The 18,701-nt window shown below is 36.3% G+C and overlaps 1 protein-coding gene across 3 annotated transcripts in view; it reads right to left on the minus strand.

Annotated features, from left to right (window-relative positions):
• LOC110457623 (lymphoid-restricted membrane protein-like) overlaps positions 1 to 18,701 on the minus strand; it is a 223,182-nt gene that overhangs the window by 7,061 nt on the left and 197,420 nt on the right. For 2 of the 3 annotated variants that reach the window (XM_021508980.1, XM_021508978.1), the window contains 8 exons: positions 12,478 to 12,618; positions 11,935 to 12,066; positions 10,847 to 10,944; positions 10,512 to 10,561; positions 9,907 to 9,974; positions 8,505 to 8,591; positions 3,863 to 3,931; positions 308 to 456 (listed from right to left, as the gene is read on the minus strand). In XM_021508980.1, the coding sequence (XP_021364655.1) occupies positions 308 to 456; positions 3,863 to 3,931; positions 8,505 to 8,591; positions 9,907 to 9,974; positions 10,512 to 10,561; positions 10,847 to 10,944; positions 11,935 to 12,066; positions 12,478 to 12,618 (794 nt within the window). The remainder of the gene's footprint in view (positions 1 to 307; positions 457 to 3,862; positions 3,932 to 8,504; positions 8,592 to 9,906; positions 9,975 to 10,511; positions 10,562 to 10,846; positions 10,945 to 11,934; positions 12,067 to 12,477; positions 12,619 to 18,701) is intronic. The other variant, XM_021508979.1, reaches the window with a different exon arrangement.

Below are 18,701 nucleotides of genomic sequence, written 5' to 3' on the forward strand. Positions count from 1 at the left end.
AACCCACTAACTGGTGACACATGAGCTATGTTGTGTTTAGAGCTCCGCCTATTATATTTTATTGATGCGCCAGTTCATAAATGCGCTAATCTATAATTGGTAATGCGCTAAAATTTGAGTTTGCAAAAAATATTTATGTTCGCAGTATTTCATTTTTATGTTTAATCCTTTGGATCTATCAATCATTTTTGGAGACCTATATTCATCTGGCTTTACAAAACTGACTGATCAATATCCCAAGACTCTGATCACCTCTGTAGAGTCCTAAAGACTGACCAATTCTGTCTGTACCTAGGTACATACTGACCTCTCAGTTGAGTTCTCTCTCGACTTTGGAGGCGTGCCACTGACGGAGGCTTGTTTTCCTAGGGTGAGAGAGCTTCGCCGGAAGGTGTCAGTCACTGCGTTCTTCATGGCCATGGAAGCCACAGCACACTGGAATCGGGATTTGGGATCCTGTACAGTAAAACTATAGTTAATATTTGTAGGTGTCGGTGGATACGAGAATTGGACCGTAATGGTAAACTTTTGTACCTGGAGACTTTATATATAACCTATAAACTTGACTTATATTATAAGTCAAGTTTAATACAAAAAAAACCCCACCATGATATTTTATATATAAGCAATTTTGTTTGTTAATCCTACATTTTAAACGAGGCTACGTTTTTTTTTTACCATCTGATGCCCATTACATAAACTTTTGTAATATTCAAAACAGATTAAGATCTATAACTACCTGGTATAAGGAATATTATTGTAGTATTCAACAATGGTCAAAATTACAGGTCAATATTTTTAACTATAATGTGTATCTTGTAAAATTCAACAAATGTCAAAACTTCTAATTCAACAAATGTCAAAACTTCTAACTACCCAGTATAAGGCATACCGGTATCTTGTAATGCTCCACAAAGGTAAAGATTTCAAACTATAAGGCATACTACCCCATCAAGGTAGAAAGAGCACAAAGATTCTACCCTACTGTGAAATCAAGGGACACATTCATGACGACTTTTCCTAAACCAATCTACACAATACACATGCCTTTTCTTCGCTGCTTCACTGAAATATAACCTGGGATCAAAAACAACCACTGATATATAAACAACAAATTAGCCAACAGACTAGCTAAGATCACTTCAGCTAGCGGACTAAAAACGTCACTGCAGCGGTATTGGCCAACAACTTACTAAAACAAAACTGAAAGCATTTTAAATTACAAAGGAAAGTCCTTAATCAGGGTTTTAAAGCAATCTTACACCATGGGTTGAATTTTGGCAATATATTGAATTGATTATGCATTAATGTTGGAACTTTTCAATTTGTGCCATGTTGTATTATCATGACCATAGGCCTCTTCCCTACCAAAAAGAAGTAATACCTCACCCTTGATCAAGCTACAGAACAAATATCATTAGGACTGCAACACTTCTTACACTTTCAGTATGGCTTTCATTGACTAGAAGGGGAATGTCAATTAGGGCGGGTCAAAGTTCAGCATAGCTTTAAAAGCAAATATCAAACAAAGGGAATAAAGAGGGAGCAAAGAAATGTTATTTATGGAGGGAGTCAACAATGAAATTATTTCAACTTTATTCGAAATAGGAAAACAGCACACAAACATTACTTAACAAGAGGCCCATGGGCCTTAACGGTCACCTGATATATTTATACAGAGAGTTGATTTTGTTTTTAACATGAACAGAAATATTATTCAAAGTGACAAAAAACAATAAAACCACCTTTTTCAATATCTAGCATACACATTTAAGACTAAAAGGTATTTGAAACTAGCACCTCCGATTCTAAACAAGGAAAATGAAGAAATTTTAGCACACTGACTCTTTTGGGCCCCACCCTACAGCCCTTGGGGTAGGGCTGGCTCAAAATTTTCAAAGTATCAAACTGTCAACTCAGGGTTATAATTCCAATCAAGTTATTAGCATGTAATATTCAAAGTATCATTTGCCATTATAAACCATAATAAATGTTGCCCCCCCCCCCTCTCCCTCCTTCCCCCCGTGGGGTAAACGTGAGACCCTAGGGTCATAAACCTTAAGACCCTTCCATCTATGAAGAGTGTTTAATTCTACCATATCTGGGTCTTNTCCAATGGAAATTAAACAAATGTTGGTCCAAAATGTGATTTCCCTATATAAACTATAGTAAAGTTTACCCCCTCCCCAGGGGGAAACGTGAGACCCCAGGGTCAAGAAATTCACAACTTTGGTAAAGCACCTAAGACCCTTCCATCTATGAAGAGTATTTGATTCTACCATATCTGGGTTTTGAGAAGAAGATTTTTGAAATTTTAGTCAATTTGACTCCGCTCCTCAGGCCCCTGGGGGCTGGGGACCAAACCGGCCACTATTTTTGTTGACCTTTGGCCATGGAAGGTTTCTGCCAAAATTTCATTGAAATTGGTTCAGGGGTTTTGGAGAAGAAGTCGAAAATGTAAATTGTTTACGGAAACGCCGGATGATGGATGACGCTGGACAAAAGGTGATCGCAATAGGTCACTTGAGACTTTGTCTCAGGTGACCTAATGACTGGGAAAACTTCATTGAAAGAAGGCATACCTGGAAACCAGACTTTTTTGTATACAATCAAATTTGAGACAAGTTAAGCCTCATTAATCAAGCCACTAATAAGCTGATTGTACCACTATCCAGCCAGTGATTTAGGAGACAGAGAAGTGTTTTTTTTTATACAGAATAGTCCCAGTAATTCAGCTGTATCACATTCTTGCCAGTTTTGCTGGGGAAAAAGGTGAATGGATTATCAGGGCTCCATACTTTTCCCTTTTTTAAAGTCCAATCTAAAGTCACCACTGTAGACCATAATGGACTCATCTAGATCAATGCATGGAAGAGTCTACTAAAGTTATAAAGGGTTGAAATGGTTAAGGACCAAATCCCCTAGTTATCAGAACATCCATCACAGTCTGGTCTCATTAAAATTTAATTATTCATTCCCCAAGAAGTTTGTTTGATAAGACTATTTATTTTACGATACTTGGCCATTTAATTACAGCCCCTATGAGTTGTATTGTGAGTTGTATGTTCACAGCTCGATTAACTTATCAATGAGTAAACATAAAATGTTCATTTAAAGAATGTCAAAATTCACTGTCTGAACTACATGTTGATATGAGTTCATATATTTTGATTTTCTTTTCAAGTTTACAGTAAAATACCCCTTAAACTTATAAAATGTTTAATAGCTACACCTAGGTCATGCAATTAAAGGTCACTGAGAGTTCAATAAAGGTCAATTAAAGGTATGCTGTCCCACACAAAGTGATTAGATCTTGCTTAACAATGGGGAATAGTCGATTGTACAATCTTATCTCCATTTAATGGTATTGTATAACATTTCCAGATCAGGACACAATGAATAGCCACAATACATAAACACATCTAGAAAATACACAGATATATAAACATCAAACATCTTGTCCTTACAGAGAAAACTTACCTGGCATTCTTGATGAACACTTGAAATCTAAGTTTTGGTAATACATTTTTTTTCATCAAGACTCTAACATCATTTTTTAACCATCAGCTATTTTAAATATTTTGTTGGAGAAAAATGAAAGCATTGTACTACATTCATGCAGCATTCTGATTTCCATTGATACATGCTACATTGATCTCAGCCATTCATTAGGGAAATCATGCCTAATTTCATTATGCTTTTAACTAAGTGCACCCTCAGTGCCGCTACATGTGTTTTCATAACTGACCATAGGTCACTTGGAGCTGCATGTAAATGACCATCTTTCACTGAACATTGACCATATCTGACCATCAGCCTGTGGCTACTGACCAGAATAGATGGCTGTGCATGAAATTCTCACCTCTGTGTCTGGCGAGTCTTTCCTTGGCCAAGTTGGTTGCTTGCATTCCAATGACATAGTAGAAGCATCCTATCGAGACATGCCAAGATTGTATACATTACTACATCTAGCAGTCAAGTGAGCTGGCCAAAGCTGAAAGTTGTGTCTCCTCAGTCTCGGATATGTGGCCAAACTTCCAGTAACAGGGGATATTTTAACTAGATTTAACGCTAATGTCTCCCTTAAATGTATGTCACTGTCACTATCTGGAACGTTTTTGAACTTAAAAATAACTCATACTCAATATCAATTGTAGCAGTTTAAGAGAGAAAAATACAAAATGGAATTTTATGAACAATGCAGCATGGTAGAGATTGGCTTGAGAAAAGTAGAAAGAATTCATTCAGACCAGAAAAAATGTTTGTTAAATATATTATAGGTGTGCATTGGTGCATAAAAAACAACATAAAATTAAATAAAACTTTTACAAATTGACCTTGACCTTTGAACTTTAGTCAGAGCAGTTTATATACTAGGACGATTTTTGATCATATCGATTACATTAACATTTGTGTTGAAGAGAACGATTTATCGACTGATAACGGTATTGAGGTGTTTTACCTCATTTGTAAATACTGTGAAAACCTTTATGTTACCTTTTCATTCAACTACGCAATGTAATAGAGAGTTTACATCAGTCCCTTCTAGGCAAAGTAACAGGGAATATTTTAAAACTTATCTTTCAAAACTAATTCCTGCTAATTATAAAACAAGAGGCCAAGAGGGCCTTTATCGCTCACCTGAATATAATTAAAGTAATTGGTATGAAGTAAAGATATAGCACTCCATGGTAGGTGCTGTTAGTACATATGAAATTTCAGAAAGATCCATCCAGTACTTGAGATATAGAGAACAAACTTCAAACAGAGCCCAACCCCTATGCCCCTACGGGGGTCATACCCACCAATTATACAAAAATGAGTCACCATCACCCAAGGATGCTCCACACTAAATAAGGATAAAATCCCTTAATCCCGATGGTCGGAGAAGGATTTTAAAGGTTTTACCTCTATTTTTCCTATTGGACCCCACCCTTCTGCCCCCCTCGGAGACCACACCTAATGCTGATACAAAATTGAGTCCCCTTGGCCCAAGGATGCTCCAGACTAAATTAGGATAAAATCCCTTAATCCCTATGGTAGAAGAAGGATTTTAAAGGTTTTACCTTTATTTTTCCTATTGGGCCCCACCTCTCTGCCTACAGCGGGGTCAGACACACCGTTTATAAAAGATTGGTTCCCCTTCATCCAAGAATGCTTCAGACCAAATATGGACAAAATCCTGTCATTCCTACCGAAGAAGAAGGATTTTGAAGATTTACGTCTATTTCCTCCATTGGGCCCCATTCCTCAGGTCCCAGGGGGGCCACACCCACCAATTATACAAAATTGGTTCCCCACTACCCAATGATGCTCCACACCAAATATGGACCAAATCCTTTCATTCCTACAGAAGAAGAAGGATTTTAAAGAGTTTGCTATATTTCCCCTATTGGGCCCCGCCCCTAAGCCCCCAGGAGGGCCAGACCCACCATTTATACAAACTTTGTTCCCCTTTGCCCAAGGATGCTTCTCACCAGATATGGACCAAATCCTTTCATTCCTACAGAAGAAGAAGGATTTTAAAGAATAATTTGCTATGTTTCCCCTACTGGGCCCCATGGCTCAGGCACCTGGGGGGCCAGATCCACGGTGTATACAAAATTGGTTCCCCTTCACCCAAGAATGCTTCAGACCAAATATAGAACAAATCCTTTCATTCCTACAGAAGAAGAAGGATTTTAAAGAGTTTGCTATATTTCCCCTATGGGGCCCCGCCCCTAAGCCCCCAGGAGGGCCAGACCCACCATTTATACAAACTTTGTACCCCTTCCCCCAAGGATGCTTTTGACTAAATATGGAACAAATCCTTTCATTCCTACAGAAGAAGAAGGATTTTAAAGAATAATTTGCTATGTTTCCCCTACTGGGCCCCATGGCTCAGGCACCTGGGGGGCCAGATCCACGGTGTATACAAAATTGGTTCCCCTTCACCCAAGAATGCTTCAGACCAAATATAGAACAAATCCTTTCATTCCTACAGAAGAAGAAGGATTTTAAAGAATTTGCTATATTCCCCCTATTGGGCCCGCCCCTCAGCCCCCAGGGGGGCCAGATCCACCATTTGTTTGATATATCAATTATATTCTAACAAAATGAATATACAAACTTTGTTCCCCTTCCCCCAAGGATGCTTCTGACCAAATATGGACCAAATCCTTTCATTCCTACAGAAGAAGAAGGATTTTAAAGAATAATATACTTTATTTCCCCTATTTGGCCCGCCCCTCAGGCCTCTGGGGAGCCAGACCCACCATTTATACAAAATTGGTTTTTCTTCACCCAAGGATGCTCCACACCAAATTTTGTTAAAATCCGCTAAGTGGTTCATGACTAGTAGTGTAAAGTTGACGGATGACGGACGCTGCGGTATGGCATAAGCTCACCTTGGTCCTTCGGACCAGGTGAGCTAAAAACTATTGTTCGATTACGTTTATTATTGCATTGTCTTCTTATCGAATGAGGCAGACACAGAAATGTTCCACGTCAGCTTCGAACTTGCCCTGTGTGTCTTAATAACATCGAGGACGAATACCATTTCATGTTAAAATGCCCCTTGTATAATGATTTGAGAACCAAATATATTAAGCCCTATTATCGAATAAATCCCTCCGTCTTTAAATTAGTTATATTTCTATACGAAAAAATTGTGTAATTTAGGAAAATTTGTCCATCAAGCAAACATGTTACGAGTTAATGATTTAGTAGATAGTTAAATGTTGTATTAATGGAATGGCCCTGGAAATATTTGTTGTAATTAAGTTTAATGCAAAGGTTGTATCTATAAACTGTATCAGTTTACTATCAATAAAGAATTACGAATATACAGCAAATTTGTTGACAAAATCTCTGGTTTAGTCTCAAAGATGATACGCTGAATTCTTTTGGCATAGTTAAGAACAGTACAAAGTTTGACAGTAAAGTCTATTCATCACTTAATGACAGAATCAAATCATGAGGCCTTGTGACAGATAGTACATTATATCAACCCTGTTCTATTTTTAGCAAGAGTGACCTTGACCAGTGTCCATCTTGGATTTAGGGATCCAGGTTACATGGTATTATTTAGTAAGGATATCTACAAAAAAACATTGCCTCAAAATTAACACCTTTGGGTCAGAAAGGGCAAAACAACATATTTGTGATGATATAGCCCCTTGGATAAGGGGCAGATCACTCTCCTCGCCACTTTTTATTTTCAGTAACAGTGACCTTGACCTTTGTATTAGGACCCCTATTACACATCAACAAATCACAGTGTATAGGGGTGTGACATTTCAGAAAATTTAAACTGAATGACTCTTAACCCTTTCACCACTATAGACCATATTGGACTCACCCAGATCAATGCATGGTAGAGTTTATTGAGGTTATATAGGGGTGAAAGGGTTAAGATCATCTCTGGAATCTAATGTGTGGACACACAGATTTATTACTTACTAAGCTGAAGAAGGAAAACAGGACAGGTTTCCAAACGCTACCAGAGAGTGGTATTGTATTGAGAGACATCATTTAAACATACATTTACCAACATTTGTTTAGTCTTAAAAGTACCTAGCTAAGTTGATGGATCCACATAAAGTATATAAGGAGATCTGACCAATCACAGACAAGGATACAGAGAAGTGGCCAATCACAGACAAGGAGACAACAACTACAACAGTTTTGGCACAGGAAGAGGTCAAAGTTCACAGAAATATATTAACATGAGAAATAAATAAGTATATATATTATGTAAGAAAAAAAATGTAAAATGCATGTTTTAATAAAGAATAGAATACATAGAGTAAAAATATGATAATTGGTGATGAATTTTAATAAGAATTTTCTGAAACTTGCATCTACAATAAATATCTACTGAAGTAGAATGATACATGCTAAAGCTGCCACAAGACACAGCCATTGTAAAAAATATTTTGTAAACCGTGACCCCTTTTCAAAAACCAGAAAAATTAGTGAAATTCCATGGAAACAGTATTGTGTTATATAGATATATTAAAGATATGAAATACTTTAGATGATAATCCTCATCCTAAAATTCCATAAAATAAAATAAAATCCAACAGAAGCTGAATATTTTCACATGGTAATGCGAACATTAGATTGTTCATAAACATGTGTGTGTGAACTAATGCTACAGAACACAGCAAAAAGTGGATTTGTTACAGAATCAAGCCTTACTCTCGAACCCAACACTCTGTTTAAAGTCAAGTGTGGATTAACAAGAGAAAGGTAGGATCTGAAGATTACAATATCAAGAAAAAACTATCAATACTGTGGAACCTAGTAATTAGGACTCAAATGGAAAATTGGCTTTCCTTCCGAAAATATTACAGAATCTTTGTTTAAATATTTTACTGTTTTTTTTTACTTTTTTTTTTGTGAACAGTAACTGTCCAAACAAACCAGGTTCTACTGCATCATATAAGCATTAAGAAAAAAATTATCAACAGAAAACTTGATAAGAGGACAATAAATTTGACTGAATAAATTTTAGGCAATACCATGGATGTTGAGTGGGTGAAGGATGGTACACCTGTTCCTCCCAGTGCTCGGGGTATGGCCACCTCACTGACACGACGTCCCTTCATCTGTAACAACACATCAAACTATTGGTAAGAATATTTGTAATTTAATTCCTTAATGTTTATCTATATATAACAAAAGACAAGACCTTTTATGATGCAAAAATTTGGGGCTAAAAGATTGCTTCAGGGGAACTCTGACATAGTAAATTTCAATGAGATATGAGTTTACATATGAAATTTGCATTCATTTTCAGCCCTTGTATTCTGTCCCCTGTACAAAATATGGAAATGTTGTTTACCTGAAAATAATCCATAAATAAATGCATAGTTTCATCTGCTGTTGATGGCTTGTCCACAAGATTGTGAATGATTTTTATGAAAAAACAAGGTAAAAAGGTATTTGGTTTATTCTGGCTAATAACCATGAATGAAGATAAATGACACAAGGAAGGTAATAAATTTATCACTTATGGTTTTCCTGTAGGGATACCTGAAAGTTACACCTGCATCTTGACAACTTTTTAAAATTTCTATGGGGGAGATTCTGTATGCTCAAAATTAAAACATAAATAAAACGTGTGTATTACCCCCTAGAGACAAAATAACCCTATAAATGACTTATCTTGAGTTGTTCTTTCAAATAAAATAATTAGATCTTTAGAATATAGGAATAGTTTAGTAAATTCACTGGTTGAAAATGTTAAATTTAAGGGTTCAAAATCGGGAATCTCCATCCTAAATAGGAAGATTTGGCAAGTATGCACCTGTTAATATAATTTACTTCCTCTACACATTTTCCCTGAAGTACAATGTCATTTAATTCATACTAAATAACTATTCATGCTTCTGCTAGGATTTAAATATACATTTCAATATTTTTTTTACAAACTTATTAATTTTTGCTATTAGGCTCACTGGTGAATTTGTATCTCCCATGTGAATTTTAAATTCAACAGATCATTAATATCAGTACTGAAATAGCATCCTCCTAATCACAAAATAGAATAGTCACCAATAAAAGCCACAAGCATAGCTTAACTCATTCACCCCTACATTTTTAAAATGGACTTGCCCAGTCTTTGATTTGGTAAGGTTCATATATGACTTTAGGGGTTAATGGGTTAAGAAATACACTACATGCTAAGAAATATGATTTATAGTAATCTCCATTTGTAATTCACTTCAGGTTAATTTACTTTTAAAGCCCCTGGCTGTATTACTCCCTGTGTCTAATTTGTGAATCCTAGTATTCAAAATTAAAACCTATACTCACAATTTGAGCTTAATTAAGGTACATGTAACTATTAAGTGATCTGCTGCTAACTGAACTTGAAAGTCACTTAAGATTATAATTAAATGTAAAACTGTGATAACGTACCCGTGACTGGAACCCTTGGCCTTGCTGTGAGAGGGACAAAGATCGTTTACTCATGTGTGGAAAATCACCTGTAAAATCATCAACAAAAGATTATTTTAAAGATAAATATTACATATTTTATTCCTTAGCTTACGAAAAATATACATGGATGAACTTAAATCAGAAAAAAGCTATGGACCTATACATCTTAATACTTCTGAACAATTTGACATCCAAATGTAATACACACTTCAAAGGGGTTAGTTATGTGTTACACATGTATCTGCGAGATTATCTAGTCTCCTTTTGGCCTCTTTTAATGTAATTCTCAGGACTAGGCCTCATTACAAGTTTGTTAATTTCATGAATGAATTGCTACTCTTATGTCATTTCTATGAGAGCTTTAGTTCCTGTTCCATAAACATATAAATCAATTTTATACAAGACAAATAAACCTTGCTACATCACAGCGGGTCAAGATAATCTGTCCAATGCTAATACCTGTTATAGTTTTATACAGCCATCAAATGCACATATACTTATAAAATGTGTACTTATAGATATTTAAGTGCTCTAGGCAAATTGGCATTTCCATGATTACATAACAGATGATACATTCAGCTTACCTATCTCTAAACCAGCACTTCCGAAAGGACGACTGTCTTGTAACAATTTTCTGAAAGAAAAAGAGAGATCACAGTTAAAAGTGTTGCTTGGAAAGAAACAAGATTTGCTGGAATGGGTCAGTATTTTTCAAGCACTGACCCATTCCAGCACTTTTCAGGACATGTACAAGTCAATTTCAAATCAAAATACCCAATAATCTTAAATTAGGAAGTAAGAAGTAGAAGGCCAAATGGTGTTCAACTATGAACTACTGTTGCATCATTTCATAAAATCCCTTCATGGAATATGAAATTTGAATTTCAAAATGGCATACAACAGAATTGTCACTCCTTACCTAGCCTCTTCCAGTTCTGAGTTGACCCGTTCATGCACCATACGTATTGTATCTACATGTGTAATCATTATTTCTATTGCTTTGCTCATCCTCTTCTCCTACAAAATATCAAAACACACATGTTACTTTTTATATAAATTTCACAGACAAGATGCATTCCATTGTATAAGTCCTCAACTATGTGTTTGTATGGAAAGCTAGGTAGCATTTCTCAAAGCTATAATTAGGGAATGCAATATATTTCTTAACTCATTCACCACTGAAGACACATTTGAACCCTTCCAATTCAATGGTTGGAATAGATCATTATAAAATTTCAGAAATGAGTTAAAATAACTCCTTTTCCTGATTAGGAATTAGTTATGTTGAAAGCAGAGCAGAAAAACAAAGAAATAAAAAGGGAAAAAAAGGAGAAAAAATTCAGTTACAATCATGGTTGGTTTAGGCCAGTCCTTTTGACAACAGAAATCAAACAACATCTACCAAATATGTATCTACCAAGTTTGAAAATCCTGTGTTTTATCGTGACAAAATATGCACAAGACAGATCCTCATACATTGTAGGTCACAGTGACCTGGGTTTGGCACGTGACACTTATCCTCTAAGAGATGTAATTGCATACCAAAGTTTATTGAACTAGCTATAGCATCATATGGTTAGTTAACCAAAGGTACTTAAATATGTTATATTGCAAATTTTTGATGACTAAAACAATTTGCTCCACACTCTATGCAGCGGTTTGATTGTCACTGAGCCACCCGAGCATTGTCCTGTTCTATCTAATGTGGGGTGGGGTGCCAGGTAAAAGTTACAACAGACAATTAATGTTTTCATATTGATCATATATTCATATAAATGTAGTGGAACTGGACTGGGTCGATCTGCAACGAACTCCAGTCTGGCCGTTGCATTCTTCCTCTCCTATTTCATAAGTAAACAAAACAAAATTATCCAGTATTCCTTATTCAAACAGGATTGCTTAATTCCATTGCTTCTGTTTACTGTCAAAACAGTTGGTGTTTTCCTTGTTACTTCTATCTGTGTTTTATCCTATCACAAGTACAATCAATCCAGTTGTCATGCCTACCTGTTGTACTGCCCCGTACACCTCTGCTCGACTGGACACCCGAGCTGCGGCTTGTTCGAGGATATCTAGGTGTGTCTGTATTTTCCGGAGGACATCGCGGACCTGTGTGTCTGTGCATAACTGGTTAAGGGTCTGTAGAACAAGCAGAAACCTCAGATGAATATCTGTATTAATCCAGCAATAAGTCCATGCCTGGTAATAAGCCTGCATGTATATATCTTGAATAGTTCAACAGAAATTTAGGGCTTTTAATTTAATTTTCCTGACATACTCGGAGTCAGAAATTATGTGCTGGCCCCTTGGAATTACGACACAGTATATATGGAACACCCGACTTGTGTATAATTTGGGGACCAGCCATTTTACATAGTTATGTCTTGAAACAATATAAATTCAACACTGGCAAACACCTTACACCTCCTTATTCATTATTTGCTTTTAGGGACTCAAATAATATAGAGAAATAAATATTAATCATTATTTCACAATATTCCATTTTGTAAACTCATAATGAAGCTAAATTTCCATTTGTCCTCAGCTTACCTCTAGGTTGTCTTTGAGTCCTTTTAGTTCTGTGTCCACGTTCTGCTCCGCAATGTCTCGTGACCTTTCCTGGATTTCCAGGCGCTTTTCCAAGGTTAACTTGTCAGTCTTGAAAGCTAAGGACAGACTTGTGAATTTTTTCTGAAATGAGGCAAAAAGAATTTTTTTAATTTTGTTTTTGGAAATGAACATTGTCTGTAATATACAATATTACAGACAAACAAATACTAACATTCTGCAATGAATCATTTACAGGTGTTTCATAAAAAACTTTGATAAATAGTTACAGGCTTGTTAACTCATTCACCTCTGAAGACACATTTGAACTCTTCCAATTCAAGGGTTTAAATAGTTCATTATGAAAGGACTATGTATGGTTTGGGCGTGTTTTGGCCCCCGAATGCATCAAAATTCAAAACCTTTAAATGACTTTGAAATGACTGTTTATTTTATTTTAAATTCTTCCCAAACACTGTCATGGAAATATTTATTTGTATTTCTAATAATTGTTATCATGGTAACTAGTTCAAAATTGCATAAATTAGAAAAATTGAATATTCAGTGAATTTTGTCATATTTTGCATAGTTTTTCTCGTGGAAACTGTAAAGCGCATGCTTGAACAAACTCAAAATCAAAGAATAATGTGTAGGCACCTGTAATATATCTTTAGGAGAAATATAAAGTTTGTTTAAGAGTATGCTCTATGGTAACTAAGAGAAAAACTAGGCAAAAACCTGTCAAAATTTACTGAATATTTAAATTTCATTAATTTATACAAATATTAACTGGTTACCATGGCAGCCATAATTGAAAACCTAAATAAATGTTTACATAATAGCACCAGGGAAGTATTCAAAATTAAAGAAACACTCATTTGAAAGGTTTATTGAAGATTTTTAATTTTGATGGATTTGGGCAGGGACAGTATATAGAGGGGATTGGCAACTCTGCCCCAGTCAAGATTCTATAGCACGTCGCTTTTGTGTTTGTTCACCAAACCGCAAAGTCATCGAGAGCCCCTTCTCGATCAGCCCGCGCTTGCGCACTAGCGTTAAAATTAAGCACGCNCATTTTATGTATGGTTACGGGGTAGGGATCTCAACGGTTTCCAAGCTGTGATTCAGACACTAGTTCCTTAGGGTTGTGGCCAGACCCCAGGATCAATTCTAATATCATGACTGCATTCGTCTCTTTATGCCCAGCATTTGTATTTATAGTTTTGGAGTGGGGATCTCAACCGTTTCAAAGTTATGACCCACAGGTTAAGTTTGCAAGGGTGGGGCAGACCTGGGGTCAATTCTTATATCATGACTGCATTCATCTCGTTATGCCCAACAATTGTATATAGTTTTGGGATGGGAATCTTAACCTTTTCAAAGTTATGACACAGGGGATAATTCTCCAAGGGTGGGGCAGACCCCAAGGCCATCCTAAAAGCGTATGTGCATTCATCACTATATACTCAGCAATTGTATATAGGGTTATAGGGTGGGGATCTCAACTGTTTCCAAGCTGTGACTAAGAAAATAGGTCCCTAGGGGTTCGGTCAGACCCCAGGGTATATTCTTATTTCATGACTACATTCGTTTCTTAATGCCCAGCAATGCTATATATGGTTATGGGGTGGGGATCTCAACTGTTTCAAAGATACAACCCAGAAACTAAGTCCCTAGGGGTGGGGAAAGACCCCAGAGCCTATTTTTACATCATGCTTGTGTTTATCTCTCGATGTCCAGCAATGCTATATATGGTTATCAGGTGGGGATCTCAACAGTTTCAAAGATATAACCCAGAAACTAAGTCCCTAGGGGGGGGGAAAACCCCCAGGGCCTATTTTTACATCATGATTGTGTTTATCTCTTGATGCCCAGCAATACTATAAATGGTTATGGGGTGGGAATCTCAACTGTTTCAAAGATACAACGATCCATAACATACAATATTGACCCCACCCTACCTCTTGACTCCTTGACCCCAGGGCCATACATTTCATAAATTCAAAAGAGGGCTAGTTGATGATTATAATTAAATGTGCCATTACTCTCTACTACTTGTAGGAGTCGAGAAGAAGATTTTTAAAGATGACTCCATTTTTTACCTATTTTGCCCCATCCCTCAGGCGTAGCCCATACATTTTATATATTCAGATCAACATGTCCTAGTGATGTTCCATGTCAAGCTCGGTCAAAATTGGCCCGGTAGTTTTGAAGAAGAAGATTAAAATGTAAAAAGTTGACGGACGACAGACGGCGGACGCTGCGGTATGCCTTAAGCTCACTTGGCCAGGTGAGCTAAAAATGTGTGAAATCGTATCTGATGACAACATTGCATACTGGTAGTGAACAATGTTTCATTGAGATTGATGCAGTTCTTTAGAAGTAGTACAGACAAATCTGTTCCTGCCGATACTCCAGACCACCACCCTATACTTATTTTTGTTGTAGTGGACATAATTGCCGTTTATAGGAAAAGATACATATGTGACAATATGGTAAAATACCTTCTTAACCAGAATAGCCTCAATACTGACAAAAAAACACTTCAAAATTCTTCACTCTAAGTGCAGACATATTAAAGCATTAAGTACTTTGAGTTCTGATATAACAACACATGTATCCAAAAACATATGTCCGGTTTTAGCTCAAGCATACCAGCTGTATTAGTATATCAGGCCAAGGAAAGAAAAATACCTCATGATTTGTTTTTTATCTAAAGTATTGAACGGTGGGCAAAATATTTTACATTTGAAATGTCTATTTATATAAAGTACATTTGAAACAAAATTTTGAAAAGTAAAAACAATAAACAACATTTTGCAGTAAAACTGATGAAATACAGGAAAAGGAAACAACTAGCTATTTGGCCTGGCCTACCACTAAGACTGGAGGATATGGCAGTGCCATCAGCTTTCACAGATTGTATGTAGTGGATTGTTTCTGGTGTACAGTAATTACGATTTATCTTATTTCTGTTTATTTATATCAGCCAGTATACTATTTCACCTAATTTTACTTTGGTGTAGTGTTAAATTCACATTACATAACAAGAAAATGTTGTGGGTACATGTAAATGTTTTTAAAACTAACACATGAGATGCACTCTACAAATAATATGAAGTACAACAAGATTGACACCCAGAGGCCTAGCTCACCTGGATTGATACCAGATCCCTAAACAGCAGGCCTACAGCAAAAGGGCACTTGACCTTTGACCTTGTGCTATTGATCCTTCACTACATATCTATGCAGCTTAAAGGTGTAGAATTATTTATCTAATTTTTCTCCTGTATAACTTATGTAAACATGGCTTGGCCCTATTTGGACTGGCCTTTTCAAACTGCAATATCCCTGACCACTGATGCATGCAGATCTTAACATTTCTGCACCTCAGAAAACTTTGAAAGAAACTTTATACAGGAAATGGGTTTAGTGCAATTTGCTCTGAAAATTGCAACAAGCAAATTGCAACAAAAGTTATGGGTTTACCATTGATTTTCCAGCATTGGTTTAGCAACAACAAAAGCGAGTAGGTGTGGAGAAACTGATATTCTAAATATCCCAGAGTATGTTCTATCCCAAAACACAGCATTCCTTAACACAGACTTAGTGTATACTAACTCAACAGTATGCTGTTAAAAACTGCACCCTTGTTACTCCAATTAGTGATGATATTAAGTGTTGAGAGAATAACAGTTCATCAGCACAAAAAGATAGTGGATTTCTGTATTGCTAGGAGTTCTTTCCATTTTCTTTCCTTTTCAATTCATTCCCCTTTCCAAGAATTGGAGAACTGCAAATTAATGTTGCTGTTGCCAAAACATGCTAAGCCTTGATCATAAAACCAAACTTTCCCAAATAAAACAGCAATTGAAACTCATTGTTACTAGCACTGGGTTATACGTTTGAGACAAATACAATGTAATGATCGCAGAATAAAACTCTATGGGACATATCCACTTGTGGCAGAACTGAATTCTATTAGATGTTCTATTTTAAGGAACAATCTACCAAAGTAGTGGTCCATCACAGAACTTTATACCAGACATGAGAGTGTCTGTAAAAAACCCTCGGTACTGTGGACTGCTGTCAGAACTTGACTGACTACTTAGTGTTTTAGATACCAAGAATTCTAAATTCTGAACACAAACCCTCCAAACTGCACATACTTTGGGGTTGTCCTGACTGACTTGCTTGTCCATGAAGTGTTTTTGGGAACACAGAAATTAAAATGTTGGCACTGAGAGATCTACTCAGAATACAAACACATACATTGTTATCACTTTGACTGTTTTTTTCTATCCCCGAGGTGTTTGAGGTACCTGGAAAGCTTACACTAAAGTTAAACCTTCACCTGCACATAAAATGGCATCTACCTGACCAACTCTCCTAGGCCGGCAGGACCGAGATAGATAATGCTTTTTGTGTCAAGTGGACACATTTACATTCCATATAAACATGGTTTAACTACCCAGAAACCTGACTATTTGTACAACTTGCACGATATACAACAAACACCAGCTCTGACAGGGTAAGTATAAAAGCACACTGTATATCAATACCCTGATGATAACATTTTTTAATCAGTAATTTTATGGGTTTTTTCTCTTGATTTTCAAGAACATATATAAGCCAGCCATATTTTCATTCACTTAAAAAAATATAGGTCACAGTAACCTAAGATTGATCCAGGACTATGAAAATAATTACCATGTATAATATCCCCTTGAAAAATTTCTAATTCTTTTGCCCTATTCCACAAAAAAGTTCAAAGATGGATGAATCAGTTGCCAATGGAAAAGTGAGCGTTTAGAACCTCCTTTACAACTAAAACAATGCTGTGGTCTTTTGATTGATCTAGGACTAATAAATATAGTATATAATATCCCCTTAAAAAGGGCCAATGCTTTTGCCCTTTTCCTCAAAAATGTTCAAAGAGGAATGAATAAGTTGAAAATATCTCCTTTACAAGTTAAAAAATATTCTTTGGTCTTAAAACAAAAACTATTTCAATCTAACAGAAGGTGTTTTTTGCCATCAACATTTCAAGGTAAAACAAGTGTGGTAAATATCTCTGCCAAGAGTTTTGCTAACAGTCTTACAGAACGTGAGTTACAATCCAAAAGGCTAAATTGTAGTAATCAGACAAAAAGGAAAGGTTGGAACTCAACACATCTTTACATTTAGTAATTAATTCATATCTGGCATCCTACCACATCAGCCTTACACAGGAACACTAATGTAATATAAAGAAATCCTAATTTAACATCTTCTATTCGCTAATATAATATCATTGGTACAAGAATGTCTCTTTCATTTGAAAGGTGAGCTAAAAATTGAATCAGGATAGAAGTTGAATGACAGGATACACAATTAAATAGTCATTTGCTGTAATAGGCTTCAGTTGGGTTGCAAATTCTTCATAATTATTTGGGCTCGACGTAACTTCACATTCACAAAAAGTATACATAATTCAGTCACTTATCATGGGTTGGGGTGTTTGGGGTTCAGGGGATGGGGAGGGAGGGGGTTCTAGATAATATAATGGGGGTTTCTATATCAGAAACCTTTGAGAAAATACTTCATTTTGAAGAAAACTGGAATGTTTGATGGATGTTAAACAAACTCCCCTCCCGATATATCCTTGTGTTTTGCCTGTGTCTGCAATCAAACCGATCCTCCTAGAGTTTATAGAGGTAAGATGTATATTGGCAGGGCTCGACATACGCTACAGATACACAGTTAATTTGCTTTATTCTGACTACAAAAAAAGATGATGCCCTTTAGAGTGATAAAGTTTGAAAGTGATATTTATAAAACCTTCTGGAAGTATCCTGTAATGCATCCTTGATACTCCAGGGGCTACACTCTCTTTTACACTCCTGGAATACGTCATAGCAAAATTAAAGGCATGCGTCTAGCTATTTGATTGCTTTTGGTGTAATGCTCATTTTCCCCTCATAGCAGGAAAACTAAGAAAATTTGGTGAAATTGGTAAAGATAACCTGATCAATCACTAGGCTGATTGATACCTGTCCTTTGAATATTACAGAGGAGTGACACCCAACTTCAAAGCCAGTCAATTTTACCCAACAATTACGCAACAGTGAGATTCTTTTATGTACATCAAAGGATAAAACAAGTCCTCTTGTCTCCTCCTCAAGGTGGTGCAGACTGAGCGTTCCATTTTGCTATTCATTTTAGGGGTGCAGAGAGCGAAAGTGAGC

Source organism: Mizuhopecten yessoensis, unplaced genomic scaffold, assembly GCF_002113885.1.
Source record: "Mizuhopecten yessoensis strain PY_sf001 unplaced genomic scaffold, ASM211388v2 scaffold9253, whole genome shotgun sequence".
Lineage (NCBI taxonomy): Eukaryota > Metazoa > Mollusca > Bivalvia > Pectinida > Pectinidae > Mizuhopecten > Mizuhopecten yessoensis.